The sequence below is a fragment of the Orycteropus afer genome, unplaced genomic scaffold (assembly GCF_000298275.1).
Source record: "Orycteropus afer afer isolate SDZICR_OR568_19922 unplaced genomic scaffold, OryAfe1.0 scaffold00110, whole genome shotgun sequence".
Classification (NCBI taxonomy): domain Eukaryota; kingdom Metazoa; phylum Chordata; class Mammalia; order Tubulidentata; family Orycteropodidae; genus Orycteropus; species Orycteropus afer.
Window position 1 is genome coordinate 3,708,693 of NW_006921697.1, and position 17,162 is coordinate 3,725,854.

At 44.2% G+C, this 17,162-nt stretch overlaps 1 protein-coding gene across 1 annotated transcript in view; it reads left to right on the forward strand.

The window, feature by feature from the left end:
* The window catches only part of AFAP1L1 (actin filament associated protein 1 like 1), a 116,236-nt gene that overhangs the window by 48,462 nt on the left and 50,612 nt on the right, over positions 1–17,162 (forward strand). The window contains exons 6-12 of the mRNA XM_007943653.2: positions 3,893–3,991; positions 4,654–4,865; positions 7,738–7,917; positions 9,921–10,013; positions 11,080–11,173; positions 11,398–11,550; positions 12,846–13,057. Coding sequence (XP_007941844.2) covers positions 3,893–3,991; positions 4,654–4,865; positions 7,738–7,917; positions 9,921–10,013; positions 11,080–11,173; positions 11,398–11,550; positions 12,846–13,057 — 1,043 coding nt within the window. The remainder of the gene's footprint in view (positions 1–3,892; positions 3,992–4,653; positions 4,866–7,737; positions 7,918–9,920; positions 10,014–11,079; positions 11,174–11,397; positions 11,551–12,845; positions 13,058–17,162) is intronic.

Sequence of the window (17,162 nt, forward strand, 5' to 3'; positions counted from 1 at the left end):
CACCAGGTCTTCCTTCTGCAGAGCTGCTGGAGAGTTCAAACCACTGACCATTTGGTTGGCAGCCAAGTGCCACCGGAGATCCCAAATTATATATATAATTTATATATAAATATACATCTACAGCTATATTTTTAGTCATATAAAAATGAAATAGTTTAGGAAGCATTAGTACAAGTTACCTTTGAAAACCTCTTAAATATGCCATCAAGGACAGTCCTTGACTTTGATTTGTCCCTTAGTCATCTTCCTCCACTGTTGTAACAGGACCGGCTGTTCTTTTGATTAAGCGTAAGATGAAATCACTGGCTTGGGTTTAGGGACCCAACATTACATACAAAAACCTGTACTATGGATTTGGGATGACTAAGCATGACTTCATCTCACCTACATTGGTCATGTTGTCAGAAAGGAGCATCCCCTGGAGAAGGAGATCATGCTTGGTAAAATGGAGGGTCAGCAAAAAAGGGGAAGCCCCTCAATGAGATGGATTGACACAGTGGCTGCAATGATGGGGTCAGGTATAGCAAGGACTGTGAGGCTCGCACAGGACCAGGCAGTGTTTCATTCTGTTGTACATAGGGTCAATATAAGTCAGATCCACCTTGATGGTACCTGACAACAACAACAACAACAAGCATGTATAGTTGAATTTGTATAAGATAATCTTTGAGTCTGGTGAGACCCCCAACACTATGGCCCTGGAATACGTTCTGTGCCTGGAATAAAACTCATCCCCAGGGGCTGGCTCAGTCCAATAGTTAACAAGATGGACATGCAGACTGCTCAACCGAGGATGATGCACCCACATATTCTATGGTAATACATCCCTTAGAGCAATGGCCCATGGGGCATCAGAGGACCAACATTCAGGTTGAGGACAAACAGGAGTCCATAAATATGAGGGTCACAGGGGGAGAGTTACAGAGTAGGGAGGGAAGGAGACTGGGTTAGGGTTGGACACGGTAAATGGGGAATGAAACTAAATGTACACATAATGTTGAATGTGAAACAAGATTTTAAAATAAAATTTTTAAAAAAAGATAATCTTTGTGTGATGTTATCCAATCAGGAGTGAATTAAGAAAGGTATATTAATTTTAAAAAAATTAAGTTCAAAATATGGCATATAACATGATAATAGTTTTTAAAATTTGGTATACATGTACATATACACACACATGTGTTTTAACAACTTTTTTGGGATACTCAAGAAACTACTAACAGAATTTTTCTGTGGGAAATCTGAGTGAAGAAGACATATTTTTCCATTGATAGGTTTCTGTACTGCTTTAATTTTTTTGCTGTGGGTATGTATTTTTTATTGTTTTAAAATACACTTAATTCGCCATTTTTGAAATGAACAATGCAGTGGCATTTACTACAATCACAATGTTGTGCAACCCTCACCACTATCTAGTTCCTGAATATTTCCATCATCCCAAAAGGAAAACTTGTTCCTATGAAACAGTCATTACCCATTCCCCCCACCCCTAGCCCTTGACAACCACCAAAGCAGCCATTTTCTGTCTCTATAGATTTGCCTAGTCGGAACATTTTGTGTAAATGGAATCATGCAATACGTGGCCTTTTGTGTCTGGCTTCTTTCGTTTAGTGTAATGTTCCCAAGATTCATCCATGTTGTAGCATGTATCAATTCTTCATTCTTGTTTATGGCCAAACAATATTCCTTTGTGTGGATATACTATATTTTGTTTATTGATTCATCTGTTGGTAGATACTTGAGATTGTTGCTATGTATGGCATGTTATTTGCATGATCAATAAAGTAGTTAAAAGAAAGTTAAATGATGAGGTTGGACTGAGTGATCTGAGGCCCTCTTGAGCCTTGATAGTCTTGGATTCAATGTCATTGCAAAGAGTTATTGGGGGTATGAAACAGACAACTTTATTTTATTTATTCAAAGACAGGGGACAAGTGGTTCTGGGCCTCTAAATCCCTAGTTCAAGCCCTTTGGCTGGATGAGGCTCCTCCACCTGCCCCCAGAGCTTGCTCCCCTCACAGGATGGCAGAGGAGCCACCCCTAGCGCAGCTGTGCTCCTGGGGCAGGAGGGAAGGGAGGGCCACAGGAAGGGCCTTGTCCAGGGAGAATGCCAAGCCCATCAGGGAGTATCCTTCCTCTCACACACAGTGTGCAGCCCTTCCAGGTGTCCAAATGCTTTGCTCCCAGAGCCCCTCCCTCTTCTCCATCCCACCTCATCCTCCTCTGGTTCAGACATGCCCAATCTACCTCATAGGGAATGTCCTGAACTTCTGCACTCTCGGTGTGCTTGCTGGGAGAGGCAGGCTCTGAGCCTCACTTGGGTGATTGAACTGTGTGTCCTAGTTGCTGGGAATTTCAGTGCTGCCGTCCTCAGGAAACAGATGGATAGGAGAGACTAGAAGCCCAGAGCAGCGCTCTGAAGAACCCATAGTGGAAGTTGGCACCCTCAGTTCTGACCCAGGCTCTCTCTTTACCAAACTGTGTGGCCTTGGTTTCCTTTTCTGTAAAATGGACTGATAACCACCTCTTTGCACTGTAGAAACCAAAGAAGACAATAATAATGATACCTGGCATTTGTCTAATGCAATCTGTCTGTCAGCCACTGTGCTGAGTGCTTCTATGCTTTATAGCACTTACAGCAAGGTGGGAACTATTCATTGTACTTTATAGGTAGACTCTGAAAAGGGAAAAAACTTTTTTCCTCTGTAAACGATAGACAGAGGATTTGAATTAAAATCTGATCGACCCCAAAACATATACCCTTAACCCACTGAACTTCAAAGTATGTCCTGCATCAGAATAACCTTATTTGTTTAAAAGAAAAAAAAATCCAATTTCTCGGAGTTCAATATATTTTGTATTTGAATATATGTTTTGAAATTTTCTGGGTTTTTTAATGCAAATTCCTCAGCCCAGCTACCCTAGTGGATCAGAAATCTGCATTTTAAAATGACCCCCAGGTAATCCTGATGCAGAAACCAAGCTTGAGCTGCTCTACTAATCGCTGTAGTATACTACTAACCAGCCACAGATAGGAATGTGTTGTGAAAATTCAGTGTCAGTAGCTGTTGTAGTCTCTGTTTATGTACATCATTGTTATATCCTCTAGTCCTATTCTTCCTTTGTGGTCCCAGGGGTTTAAAAGGAGATCCTCTTCGACAAAAACCAAAAGTACCAAACTTGTTGCCATCAAAGGAGCTCTGGTGGCTTAGTGCCTAAGCCAATTCTGACTCATAGCAACCCTATAGGGATTCCAAAGCTGTAAATCTTTATGGAAGCAACTGCTGTATCTTTCTCCCACAGAGCACCTGGTAGATTCAAACTGCTGAACTTTTGGATAGCAACCACTCCCTTAACCACTGCACCACCAGGGCTCCTTTCTTTGACAAAAGGAGAGATATATTAGGAAGTGAGCAGTATGACTGAATTGGAAGATTAGGCAAAGGTAGAGCAGGGAGGAAGGAAGGGAGGACTGAGCCCAGGCAGCTGGTAAACCACACTCCACAGTACAGAGATCAGAGTTGTGACAAAGACCACCCCCATACTCTGGGATAACTGAGCAAGGACTGACCACTCTCTGCCTGGGAAAATCAGAGGAAATGTCTTTGAACTGGGTCTTGATGGATGAGTAGGAGCTTTCTGGTTGAGGATAAAAGGGACAGGAAATAGCATGAACACGGGTCTGGAGGCAGCTCCTGGTGACAGAGGCACAGTGGGCATATGGGGAGCTAAAGCAGATGAGATGCCAAGAGAAGAGGCCCTACACCCTGGCCAGAGAGCTCCCACTCTCTTCCCTGACGAAGGGTGGCATACCCAGGGTCTTCCCCAGCCCTGGCTCCTGGAGTCTGCCTGCATTTTTCCCAAGTGTAGGCTCTTTCTACCCACCCCATAGACAGCTGCAGCCCGGCCCACTCAATAGTAGATGGTTACTACGAGGATGCAGACAACAGCTACCCTGCAACCAGGATGAATGGGGAGCTGAAGAACTTCTGTGAGTACTGAATGCTTCAGCAGGGTCTGTCCTTGCAAAGAGCAAGACTTGGCCTGACCCTTGCCATGCATGTGCCCACTTCCCCTCCTTACCCAGACCATGGTCACCACAAAGGCCCTTGCTCACAGTGGCCCCAGGATCCAGGGGAAAGAAAACTGGACTGAGATCAGGACTCAGTATCCAATCCTTCCCCTGGCTCTTATCTTAGGGAAGTCATTCGCTATTTTGGAGCCTCAAGACTCCTTATCTGTAAAATGGGGATTTTCTGGGTTTTGTGACAGTCATCTGAGACAATGAATAGGAAATGAAGGGTGATCATTATAATGACAGTAACTGATAGTTATTGAGCACTTACTGGGTGTCAGATATTTGCTAAACAGTCTCCATGCATTGATCTTCAAGTAACCTATGAAGTGGGTACGATTAGTTATTATGACCATTTTACTAATGAGGAAACTGAAGTTCAGAGATGTGAAGTCACCAAGTTCATGAAGCAACTGGTAAATTTATAAAACAGAGTAAAGGGCAAGTGTGGGGAGTTTATTCATGATCATGGTTACACTTTCATGATCTCTGGGTCCCAGAGAAAGGATGTCTGCAGAGGAGTAAGAAGTTCCCTGGAGATGGCATAAGTGATGTGTCCTGTCCCACAGCTCCTCCAGACAATGACTCTGACGCCATGAGCAGCTCCTACGAGTCCTATGATGAGGAGGAGGAGGAAGGGAAGGGGCAGCAGCCCACACACCAGTGGCCCTCAGAGGAGGCCTCCATGCACCTGGTGAGAGACTGCAGGATATGCGCCTTCCTGCTGCGGAAAAAGCGCTTTGGGCAGTGGGCCAAGCAGCTGACTGTCATCAGGGAGGACCAGCTTCTGGTGAGTGGTGGGGTAGATGGGTGCTTGTCAGCTTTCCTGGGGCTTATACATGTGTTTGTCTCTGCTCACATGTGTATACAGTGTCAGCACTTGGTAGGTACACCTGGGCCTACATTTTGCACAGAGGTACAAAGCCCAGTGCCTCTGAAAACTGCTCTCTCTCTCTCTCTCTCTCTCTCTCTCGACAAATACCAAAAAAGACTTGAAGGCCTGACATAGGCTTTACCAGGTGTTCCAGTTACCTAGTGCCGCTCTGATAAGAATATACAAGAAAGGGATGGCCTTAATGAACAGGAGTTTATTCTCTTACAGTTTGGAGTCCAAGTTCAAAGTGCCAGGCTCTAGAGGCTGGGTGAGAGCCCCTCAACCTTAGGGTCCAGCTCTGCTTCCTGGTCCCGGCCCACTGGAGCTAGAGGTATTTCTTCACTCAGACAGCTCCTGACTGCTGAGGCTGAGAAGCCCAAGGTTGACAAATAAAAAGACATGGTCCCGATGTTACCAAACTACGTGGCCAACCATTAATTCAAGTTCATTGTAAGTCCCAAGATTGGCAGAGCATGGCAGGCTGCTGAACAATGACACGGCTACATGCAGGGTCCAAGCATGCCATATGCTAGAGACCATTCCCAAGGCTTCTCCTTACATACAGGAATCGGTCCACATACCCAAAGCAGCTACTCAGATGCTTGTGGTAGATCCCACCATGGAGTTGATTGCCAGTCTCTTCATGGGAAATAACTACCACCAGCTGCCCAGGCACTCAACAGGCCTAGCCAAGTTGACACACAAACTAAACTACCACACCAGGTTTTTGTTTTGCCAAAGGAGATTTTTTTTTAACACTTCAAAACAAGTTTTACTGCTTTTCATTATACAAGTGAATGTGCTTATTTATAAAACTAATGAAAAATGATAAAAGTAATTCATAATACCATTGGCCAAGAAATGACATATGTCTACCCTCATTTCCATACATCTATCATTTATGCTGGCGGTTCAAACCCACCAGCCACTCCTCAAAAGGAAGATAAGGCAATCTACTTCTGTAGTAATACTGCCTCGGAAACCCAAGGAAGGGTCGCTATGAGTCGGGTCCAACTCGACGGCACATAACAACAGCAACAACAACAGCATCATTTATAAAAGGAGCTCTGGTGGTACAATGCCTAAGGCATTTGACTGCTAACCAGAAGGTTGGCAGTTCAAACCCACCAGATGCTCCAAGGAAGGAAGATGAGGCATTCTACTTCCATAAATATTTACTGCCTTGGAAACCCAATGGGGGTTGCTATGAGTTGGAATTGACTCGATGGCAGTGGGTTTGGTTTTGGTTTTATCATTTTTAAAGCTAAATCTGTACAGCACTGCTCTTTTCAAAGTTTTTTTGCTTAATCTACCATCTCTTATCACTTTTATTTCCTAAAAGATAATGCATATTGAATTCCAAAGCAGGATAATGGACATAATTTCAGAAAAAGAAAAATAGCAGTGCTCCCCCTCGCAAAAAAAAAAAAAAAAAACTGTTGAAGAGCCTTGCCCAACATCATATATACATATGAAACAGGACCTTTCTCACCCCTGAGCAATGAAAAGCTCATTACAGGCCAGCACTAACTCAAGGGTCATGATTACTTCTTTCCACTCCTTATGTCTTCTTTTTTTTTTTTCCTTGACATATTACAGTGGTTATCACAGTCAGCACAATGTAGACTAGAAGAAGTAAGAGTGACCATCCTCCTCTCTGTCTAGATCCTGGAGGGAACAATTTCCACGTTTCTGTAATTCACCATTAGGACTATGTTTCTTATGGGTGGTTTGTAGAGATACTCTATTATCATATTGAAGATATCCCCCTCTATTTCTCATCCGCTAAGTGTTCATGTCAAAAAGTATCTTGAATTTTATCAAATACATTTCTATCTCTGTTGAGATGGAGATCTGATTTAAAGGAGATGAATATCTCCTTTATTCTGTCAATGTGGTGACTTATAGGGTTGATTTTTTTTAATGTTGAATCATTCTTGCATTCCTGTGATAACCCTGTTTGGCCTTGGAAATGGTTAATGTGTTCAGCTGCTGACTGAAAGGCTGGAGGTTCGAGTCTACCAGAGCTGCCTCAGAAGAAAGGTCTGACAATCTACTTCGTAAAAGCTAGCCATTGAAAACTCTATGAGTCATAGCTCTGCTCTGACACCCATGGGATCACCATGAGTCAGAGTTGATGCAACAACAAGTGGTTTGGTCTTGATGTAGTATGTTTTTTATATATGTCTAAATTCTACTTGCCAATATTTTGTTTATTGCATCTATGTTATGAGCTTCTGCAACTATGTTATGAGAAAGATGAGCTTATAATTTTCTTTTCTAATAATACCATTGTCAGATTTTGGTATCAAGGCAATGCTGGCCTGATAATAAAATTAGGGTATAAGAATCATTATTGAAAAATTATTGACTTCCCAAGTGTAACCTTCCATCACTGCTAAGATTCTCTCTCCCATGTCCCCGCCATGTAGCCTTTTAAAAGCATGGAGCTCATTTCTTCCAAAGCCAGCTTGTTTCTTTTGTGGTTCTTTGGGCTGGAATGGTCTTCCAGTATTGTGCTAATATCTACCTCTTCCAAATTAGGTAATTGTGCCCTCTAAAGTCCCTCCATACCTTCAGATCTGAAGAGGACCCTGATGCTCCTCCCAGGCTTCTCTTCTCTGGGGTGAACAGCCCCAGCTCTTTCACTGTTCCTCATGCAGTACCCATGGCTGGGTTGGGTGGGGTAGGTGGAGCTTCCTGGGAACCTTTGTGTAAGGGTATCTCCCTCCTCTGCTTTCCCTGCCTTCCCCTTCAGGGGGCTCTGACTCCTTCTCTCCCTTTCCAGTGTTACAAAAGCTCCAAGGACCGACAGCCATATCTGAGGCTGGCCCTGGATACCTGCAATGTCATCTACGTGCCCAAGGACAGCCGGCACAAGAGGCATGAGCTGCGCTTCTCCCAGGGGGCTGCTGAGGCCCTGGTTCTGGCACTGCAGAGCCGGGAACAGGCTGAAGAGTGGCTAAAGGTATGTGGGGCCATCTCACCTTCCTGCCCTCCTTGCTCCCTGTCCTCCCCAGGCCTAGCCCTCTGTCACACTGCCTCCTGTCCCCAGAAGAACCAGACCTAGCTCAGGGGAGAGAGGGTCAGTGGCCTGACCCCAAGTCCTTGGACATGGCTAGGGCTTACATGTGAAATCAGATAAGCCCTGGCTAGCTCCCAGAGGCAGACCTCATCCTGGAGACCTTATGTTCTTTCCAGTTATTTGAATCACCTTCCTAATACCCTCTTGTGGCCTTTACAACTTACTGTCTATGACAAAAACTGATTCCATCATTGCATAGTCTAATTCTTAAAAAGAAAGGAAAGAAAAAATGTGCATCCTTGTAACTTCCTCTTGTGGGACAATATCTGCAGCGATGAGCTACCTACAACAATTGGAGTTATCACGTATTGAGCACTTACTGTGTGCCATGTACTGTACTAAAAGCTTTCCATGCACGACCTCATTTACTCTTTGGACTGGGACTGTGATTTTCCCCATTTTACAGATAAGGAGACTGAGGCATTGAGAACTTAGGTGGTTTGCCAAATGTTCATAACAAAGTGGTTGGAGTCAGTGTTAGAAACGAACATAAGCCTACACTCAAAGACCATAAACTGTATCGCCACCCTGCTCCCCAGCCATGTGGCTCTCAGAACTGTGAAGGCAGAGTGGCATAGCAATGATGAGGGAGGACCTGGTGGTGCATAGAATTGAGTTCAGGCTTAAATGTCACTGATGGTATGATCTTAGCTTCCCTGTGCCTCACTTTGCTCATCTGTAAAATGGATCTTATAAGGATTATGAAGAACATTTAGTATAGTGCCTGCCAGGCAGTGAGTGTTTCATGATTGCCAGTGATTACTGTTAGGACGAGGGTGATGCTGCCCTCCCACCGTAGTCCCTCACAGAAGAGCCTCTCCCCTGAGCAGAGCACTCAGCCTCATTTTCTCTCTGATATCATTCTTTCTCCTCCTCCAGTCTTCCTGCTGGAACCATAAACCAAACCCTCTTCTTCCTCCCTTCCTTCCTGTGATAACCAGCCTCCCCGCCACCCCAGAGTGGTTAGTGTTTTTCATTACTGCCTTTGCCTCAGAAAAGGAAGAGAGGAGAAAACCTGCTTGCCGGGGGAGCCTCTGCCCTCACAGGACCAATGGGCCAGGAAAAGGCACCCTGGACCTGAGTTAGAGACCTTCACATACCCATTTGGAAGCCCACTGGCCCAGAGGTTAAGAGCAGGCAGCTACTCTGTCTGCATTTGATTTCAGACTTTGCTGCCACTAACAGGTGGCTTCACTTCTCTGCCTCATCATCATTATTTGTGATTTGGGGTAACAGTTATCCCTACCCTACAAGGCTGCTGTGGAGATGAAATGGGAAAATCTATTTAAAGCTATGTCATGAGTAATAAATGGTGGCTGTTATTGTTTTATGATCTGGATGCTTATCACTGTATGGCCTTGGGTGAGTGAGTAACACCTTTGGATCTCAGTTGTCACATCACTGAAATGGAAGAAGCAGCCCTAGCCACCACGCAGAGTTGTTGTAAAGATGTAACAAGGCAGCAGAGGTGATTCCGTCACCCATGTGCAGGCTTTATGGGCCACAGTTCCTCACATGTCCATGGTCTCACTGGTCCTCAGATAACACCAGAAGATAAACAGAGGACTGGTAGTATGGCCATGTTACACATGTGGAAACTGAGGCTCAGAGCACAGAAGTGGCTTTCCCAAGTCCACACAACTAATTAGCAGTATAGCTGGATCTTAAAACCAGGCCTCTTGCTTCCCAGTCACATGTCTTGTTCAATCAGGGGCATACCCTGGTATGCCCCAGGCATGTGGCAGGTAGCCATGTCCAGCCTCCTCTTCTCCCTGGTGTCCTGACCCCTCCTACATGATGGCCCTGACCAAACAGCCCCATTCTCCTTCTCTGCCTCCACAGCTGTCCTGTCCACCTGTCCATAGCTGTGTGTGCTCTCTCCACAGGTCATTCGAGAGGTGAGCAAGCCCTTTGGAGCAGCTGAGAATGCAGTGGTCCCCAGGTCCCCAATCCTCTTGTGCAAGCTGGACCCAGACAAGGTACATCTGTCTCCACTAGGCCAGGCAAAGGGAACCCGGCACAGGTTGTGCCCCAAAGGAGCCCAACGTCATGTGGTGAAGTCAGGCAGCCACCAGTGATTGTGGAACAGGCAGTGAGAGCCGTAACTGAGAGCAGAGTCCATCATAGGTGCTTAATAAATGTCTACTGAGTTAGTGAATGCATGCATGAATGAATGAATGAATGCTCATGGCCAATGACTCCCCTCATGGTACCTTAAAATCAAAATTCAAACTCACTGCCATCAAATCAATTCCAACTCATAGTGACTCCTATTGACTTTTCAAGGCTGTAAATCTTTACAGAAGCAAACTGCCTCATCTTTCTTCCTGGAGCAACTGATAGGTTTGAACTGCTGATCTTTTGGTTAGCAGCCAAATTCCTTAACCATTACATCATCAGAGCCCCTTTCCACAGTAACTAGTAGGCACTTAATTAATAGTGAATGAATGAATGATTGGTTCAGAGTCAGCATAATTAGAGAAAATAATGTTGGCTGACATTGAAGTCATTCACATGGGAGCCGGTTATTGACCATACTCTTATCCAAACTAGGATCATAGACTCCTCTCTCATCACTACTCACTTTTATTGGTCATCAAATCCATCATTACTATGTTGAAAATGTCTACCAACTTTACTCCTTTTCCCCTTTGTCCCTATATCAAGTCTCATCTTGACCAGGATGACACTCTCTTAAGTGACTCTTTTGCTTGCAGTCTTGCCTCTTCTTGCCCATCCTTCATGATGTCACTGGAGGAAACTTCCCTTCCCAGCTCCCTGTCATCTATCAAATATTGTCCAAAGTCCAAGAACATTTGTCTCAATGTGTTACAATTAATTACTTCACTACCCAAATAGACCATGAAGACACACTATGTCTAAGTCATCCTTGTCTTCTCAATACCTGGTACTGTCTTAGGCACATGACAGTTGCTGACAAATATTTGTTAATTAATTATCATGGGGTGGGTTTGAACTGACAAAGGGGTGTTCAGTGCTTCTGAGTATGCTGTCTGATGTAGGGCTATCTGTGTCCTTCCACAGAGGCTGTCCCAAGAGAAGCAGACCTCAGACTCTGACAGCCTGGGCCTGGGCGACAACTGTTCCACCCTTGGCCGCCGAGAGGCCTGTGACCATGGTAGGAGCCTCTGAGGGCCTAGAGCTGGCAGGGGCTCACAGTGGCAGAGTAGATCCTGACCCCTCTGCAGACCTGGACAAAGTTATCTAGCCCATCCGTACCTGGAACTGCAGGACAACCTTATATAGGGTGAAAGGGCCACCAGGAAGGCTGGGGGTGGGGCAGGGGGTACAACTGGAGCTTGATGCTCCCTCCTCTCCCTTGACCCATCTTCATGGCAACAGGCAAAGGGAAGAAGAGCAGCCTGGCTGAGCTGAAGGGTTCAGTGAGCAGGGCTGCAGGCCGTAAGATCACCCGCATCATCAGCTTCTCCAAGAAAAAGCCGCTAGTTGATGACCTGCAGACGTCCTCCACCGAGGAGGAGGTTCCATGCTGTGGTGGGTATGAGGTGTGGGGATGAGGGGAATTCCAGGCTCTGTCAATACAGCTCCTGGGGTGAAGCCAGGAGACCCCCCTGCCTTGTCCATGTCATGCTCAGGGACAGGGGAAAGGACTCCAGCCTATTGGATTGCTAAACCCCACCCCATCCACTCTTCTTGCTCTCCTATCACTCATTCCCACGAGAGCTTGACTCTCAGAAGAAGGATGTGTCAACTGAACCCATTTTTCTCTGCTCCTTGTGGACTTTAGTGCAAAACACTACCCATCTCTGGGTCTTGGTTTTGGTTTCCTCCACTATGACAAGAGAAGAGTATCATAGTTTCCACCATATAATTTGCCACATGTATAAGTTGCAACCTTGTCTTAAAAGGAAATTATTTAGATTAAATCATCTGAGTACTTAATACTCTAAAGCTATTAAGTGTGAGTTAAAAGTGTCTTACAGGAGGAGACATACTATTTTATTCATGTAAATATAATTTTCCAGATACCAAAATCCAGTAGAATATATATATTTTTGGGTCCACAGTAATATTCCACTTATTCTGAGAAAATACTGTGAAAGCACATGGCTGAGAAGAAACATTTTATAGTTAGTGGATAGTACTTCGAACACGTAAGGGGGAAAAATAATATCTTTAGAATTCATCTTGCAGGATCTTTTTGTACAGGCACACTTCCACTAGGTGGCAGCTTCATCCATTATTTTCTGTCTTTTGATTTTTTTTTTTTTTTTTTTTTTAGGGGGTGGAAAGAGGAAAAGCAAAAGGGGGAGCTATGTCTTTTATGCATCAAATGTAGTAATTTCTGCCCTTTTCCTCAAGCTTGAAAAGGTCCAAAGGCTGTGCAGTGATGTACAGTATGATTATCAGTCCCAGTACACAACCAGTTGCCCTCAAATCAGCTCCGCCTCATGGTAGCCACATGCTTCATAAGGTTTTCAGCAGCTGATTTTCCAGAATAGATTGCCAGGCCTTTCTTTCAAGGTACCTCTGGGTAGACTTGAGCCACTAACCTTTTGGTTAGCAGCCAAGCATGTTAACTCTTTGTACAATCCAGGGACTCCAATTCACAGATAGAAAACTGAAACTCAAAAAGGACACCTGACGTCATAGGCAGGTGGGGGTGAGTGGATGTGGGACCCAGAAGGCCTTTGTGCTAGCTAAGACACAGAGTTATCCTAGGCCCTCTGTCCCAGAGGTGTAGACCTATGCACCAGCTTGCACCCACGACACCTGAGTTTCCCCAGAGCTGAGTTCTCAGGAGGTCATGCCACTGGTCTCCCTCACAGGCTATCTGAACGTGCTGATCAATCAGGGCTGGAAGGAACGCTGGTGCCGTCTGAAGTGCAACACTCTGTATTTCCACAAGGACCGTGCAGACCTGAGGACCCACGTGAATGCCATCTCCCTCCATGGTTGTGAGGTGGCCCCAGGATTTGGGCCCAGACATCCATTTGCCTTCAGGATCCTGCGCAACCGACAGGAAGTTGCTATCTTGGAGGTGAGAGGAGAGATTCAGGCGGTCCTTGGTGGTAGATGTGAAAAGGAGCTTGGCCTTACTGCTTTGTCTTTGGTTTGGGAGGCCTTACAGTGACAATCCAGAGACTGAAGGGAAAGGAAAGCAAGTCAACAGCTTTCAAATGATACAAAGCAGGATTGCCAGATAAAATATACGACATCAACTTAAATTTGAATTTCAGATAAACAATTTTTAATATAAGTATATCCAATGCAATATTTGGGATATACTGATACTGAAAAATTGTTCATTGTTTATCTGAAATTCAAATTTAACAGGGTGTTCAGAATTTTCATTTGCTAAATCTGGCAACCCTAGGCCCAAAGTTTGTTTGTGCTCTCTTACCTTAGAATCCCAAGCCTAAAAGGCACTTAATTTAGTCTATACCCCAATCTGATGCTGGAATCCCCTTTCAAACCTTCCTACCAAGTGGTCGTCCACCTTAGATAAGCCAGTACCTTTGATGGGAACTCCCCATTCCATACAGCAACTCAAATTTTTAGAATTTTCCCATATTGGGTTGAAATGTTTAAGCTGCATGAAGGTAGTAGCCATGCTTGTTTCTGCATGCATTGTTTTCTTAGAACCCAGCATGATGCTCAGTGTCTACTACCCACCACTAACCCACTGCCATCAGGTTGATTCTAATTCATAGTGACCCATAGGACAGAGTAGAACTGCCCATAGGGTTTCCCAGGCTGTAAATCTTTACAGAAGCAGACTGCTTCATCTTTCTTCCATGGAGCAGCTGGTGGATTCGAACCACCCACCTTTTGGTTAGCAGCCAAATGCTTTAACCACTGCACCACCAGAGCTCCTTACTATATACTAAGAGCACTATAAATATTTGCTGAACAAATGGATTAATGCAAATGTGATTTCTTGTCCTTGCTACTGATGGTGCTAGCTCTCCTCTGTGAGGTTGTGCAGAATGTGTTGACGATTTCATCTACATGTCAATCCCACAGCTAATTAGAATTTAAAATGCCAACAGTGGAAAAACCTTAAATAACTGCCCCTGCACATTACAAATAAGGGAACTGAGTCCCAGGGTAGCAAAGTGCATTGTCCAAGTTTCCACAAGAGTCGACAGAAGTCCTAGAATTAAAACCAGGCTTCTTGGTCATGTTCTGTTTGCCCAGCACCTACTGTCTTCCCCAATTCTTAAATTTTAAAAAATGTTGACTCCAAAATTCTGTGTTTTGTTAGTTTGAGATGAGCATCTTATTTCCCTTAACTTATACATGAGGTTTCTAGCAAAAAGTAACTTCCTTTACTCAAGTTTAGCCTTTGTGTGCTAAGTTGGTTTTATAATATTGATCTTTACATGATAACCTAATTATCTGTTTAGCAACATCACGGTAAATGGACAAAAGATTAAAGTTCTCAGGGATTTCATTTCACTTGTATCCACAATCAATGTTCACAGAAGCAGCAGTCAAGAAATCAGACAAGGTATTGCAGTGGGCAAATCTCCTGCAAGGGACCTCTTTAAAGTGTTAAGGAGCAAAGATGTCACTTTGAAGACTAAAGTGCACCTGACCCAGACCATGATATTTTCAATAGACTTATATAATGAGCAGCAGCCAGGGATACAAGAAAGGGAAGGGACGTGGGCCCAACCCCTATGAGCCAAGAAAGTGGGGGAAAGAGAAGCCAAGCAGACAACAGAGCAGAGCAGCAGCCAGGCAGCCAGGTAAGGGGAGGAACCCAGGCCCCACCCCCACCAGTTAGGAAAATGGGAAATAAAAGCCAGAGGGGACAGACAGGCAGAGCAGCAGCCAGGCAGCCAGGTAAGGGGAGGAACCCAAGCCCCACCCCCACCAGCCAGGAAAGCAGGGAAAAGAGAAGCCAGAGGGCACAACAGAGCAGAGTAGTGCCAGGGATACAGGTAAGGGGAGGGTGGAGAGGTTTTGAACAGCTAAGCAAGACAAACTTGCCTGTCAGTTTTTTGTACTATTGTGGCTTGCATATTGCTATGAGGCTTGAGGCTGTGCCACTGGTGTCTTGAGTGCTGGCAGGATTGCACATGGTGCACAGGTTTCAATGCAGCTTACAGAGACAGACTAAGAAGAAGGAAGAGGCCATCCACCTCTCAAAGAATTGGCCAGGGAAAACCTTATGAATAGCGGAGAAACACTGTCTGATGCATTACTGCACAACTTTATGAATAGCCTGGAAACATTATCCGATACAGTGCAGGAGAATGAAACCCTTAGGTCAGAAAGCTTTCAAAATATGAGTAGGAAAGAGCTGCATCATCAACTCATTGACATGGATAAAGTACAGCTTTCAGGACCTCCATTTGCTAACATGGCATGATTCAGTTGAGGAGAAACAGCTGCAAACATCCATTAATAATAGGAACATGGGATGTACAAAGTTTGAATCTAGGAAAATTGGAAGTTATCAAAAATAAAATGAAACACATAAAGATTGATATCCTAGGTGTTAGTGAGCTGAAATGAACTGGTTTTGGCCATTTTGAATCAGATAACCATATGATCTACTATGCCAGGAATGACAATTTGAAGAGGAATGGCGTGGCATTCATCATCACAAAAGATGTTTCCAGATCTGTCCTGAAGTACAATGCTGTTAGTGATAGAATAATATCCATATGCCTACAAGAAAGGCCAGTTAATACTACTATTATTCAAATTTATGCACCAGCTACCAAAGACAAAGATGAGGAAACTGAAGATTTTTATTAACTTCTGCAGTCTGAAATTGACAAAACATGCAATCAAGATGTGTTAATTATCACTGGTGACTGGAATGCAAAAGTTGGAACAAAGAAGAATCACTGGTAGTTGGAAAATTTAGCCTTGGTGACAGAAATAATTCTGGAGATTGCATGATAGAATTTTGCAAGACCAATGACTTATTCATTGCAAATACCTTTTATCAACAACACAAATGGCAGCTGTACACATGGACTTCACTAGATGGAGTACACAGGAGTCAGATTAACTATGTCTGTGGCAAGAGGTGATAGAAAAGCTCAATATCTTCAGCCAAAACAAGGCTAGGAGCTGATTGTGGAACAAACCATCAACTGCTCATATGCAAGTTCAACTTGAAGTTGAAGACAATTAAAACAAGTCCACATGAGGAATTCCAGTAAGATGGTGGAATAGGCCAAAAGACTAGACAGACCCTCTTCAACAAAGAAAAGGGGAACCAAATAACACAGATACAGAAGATAATCCTGGACCCCTGGCCTTTGAAAGGAAGGATATAGAAGTGGACTAAAAATCCAACTAGCAGAAGAATTTGCATGAAAACACTAAAAAAGGGAGAAATACAGAGCTGTGGTCTGGCACAGACAGCTTGGATAACCTAGTGGTGTTAGGACCTAAGAATTAACCTAAAAATCAGCCCTGCTAGCCAGGGACTGCATGGAGGACTGCTCTGGTGGCTGGTGAATAAAAGGGGAATCAGGGAAGAGGAAGGGGGCCTGAGCTGTGAACTTTTGCCTATCCGGAGGGCACACCCATTTTTAATGTCTACAAGTGGTTTGACCATGTTGGATATTTAAAGTGACAGCATTCTCCCAGATTCCAGGGACTTAAGAACAGGCTCCACTTGAACCACAAGGACATTCCAGACACCAATGACTGGAAAGATGAGACATTCCCCTTGTTATTCTGATACCCTACACTCTCTTAGGGAACAGAGGTGTGGCCAGCCCTCATTCCCACCCACCTTGTATAGTGGAAGGAATTCCATCGCAGTCTGTGTGCTTGGACAGAGCCTGGGTGCCCAGCTGCACTATGCCCAATTTTGTTTTTTTCTTTTTAGTTTGTTTGTTTTTGTCTGTTGAAAACTACTGTAATTATTATTATCTTTGTCCTTTTTATTATTATTCCTTATTCTTCCCTTCCCAGGTTCTAGTTTTCAGCTTTTTCTCTTTTCCCTGTTCCTGGTTCCAATTTTTTTTGTTTTTCCTTAACCTGGTTCCTTGTTTTTCTTTTTGTGTTTTTCCCATTTTTTTTTTCTTCATTATTCTCCTTCTCTACCTTTTCTCTCTTATTGGCCTCTTCCTAGGTATTCCAGTGTTTTTCATTTTTGGGTTTTTTTCCCC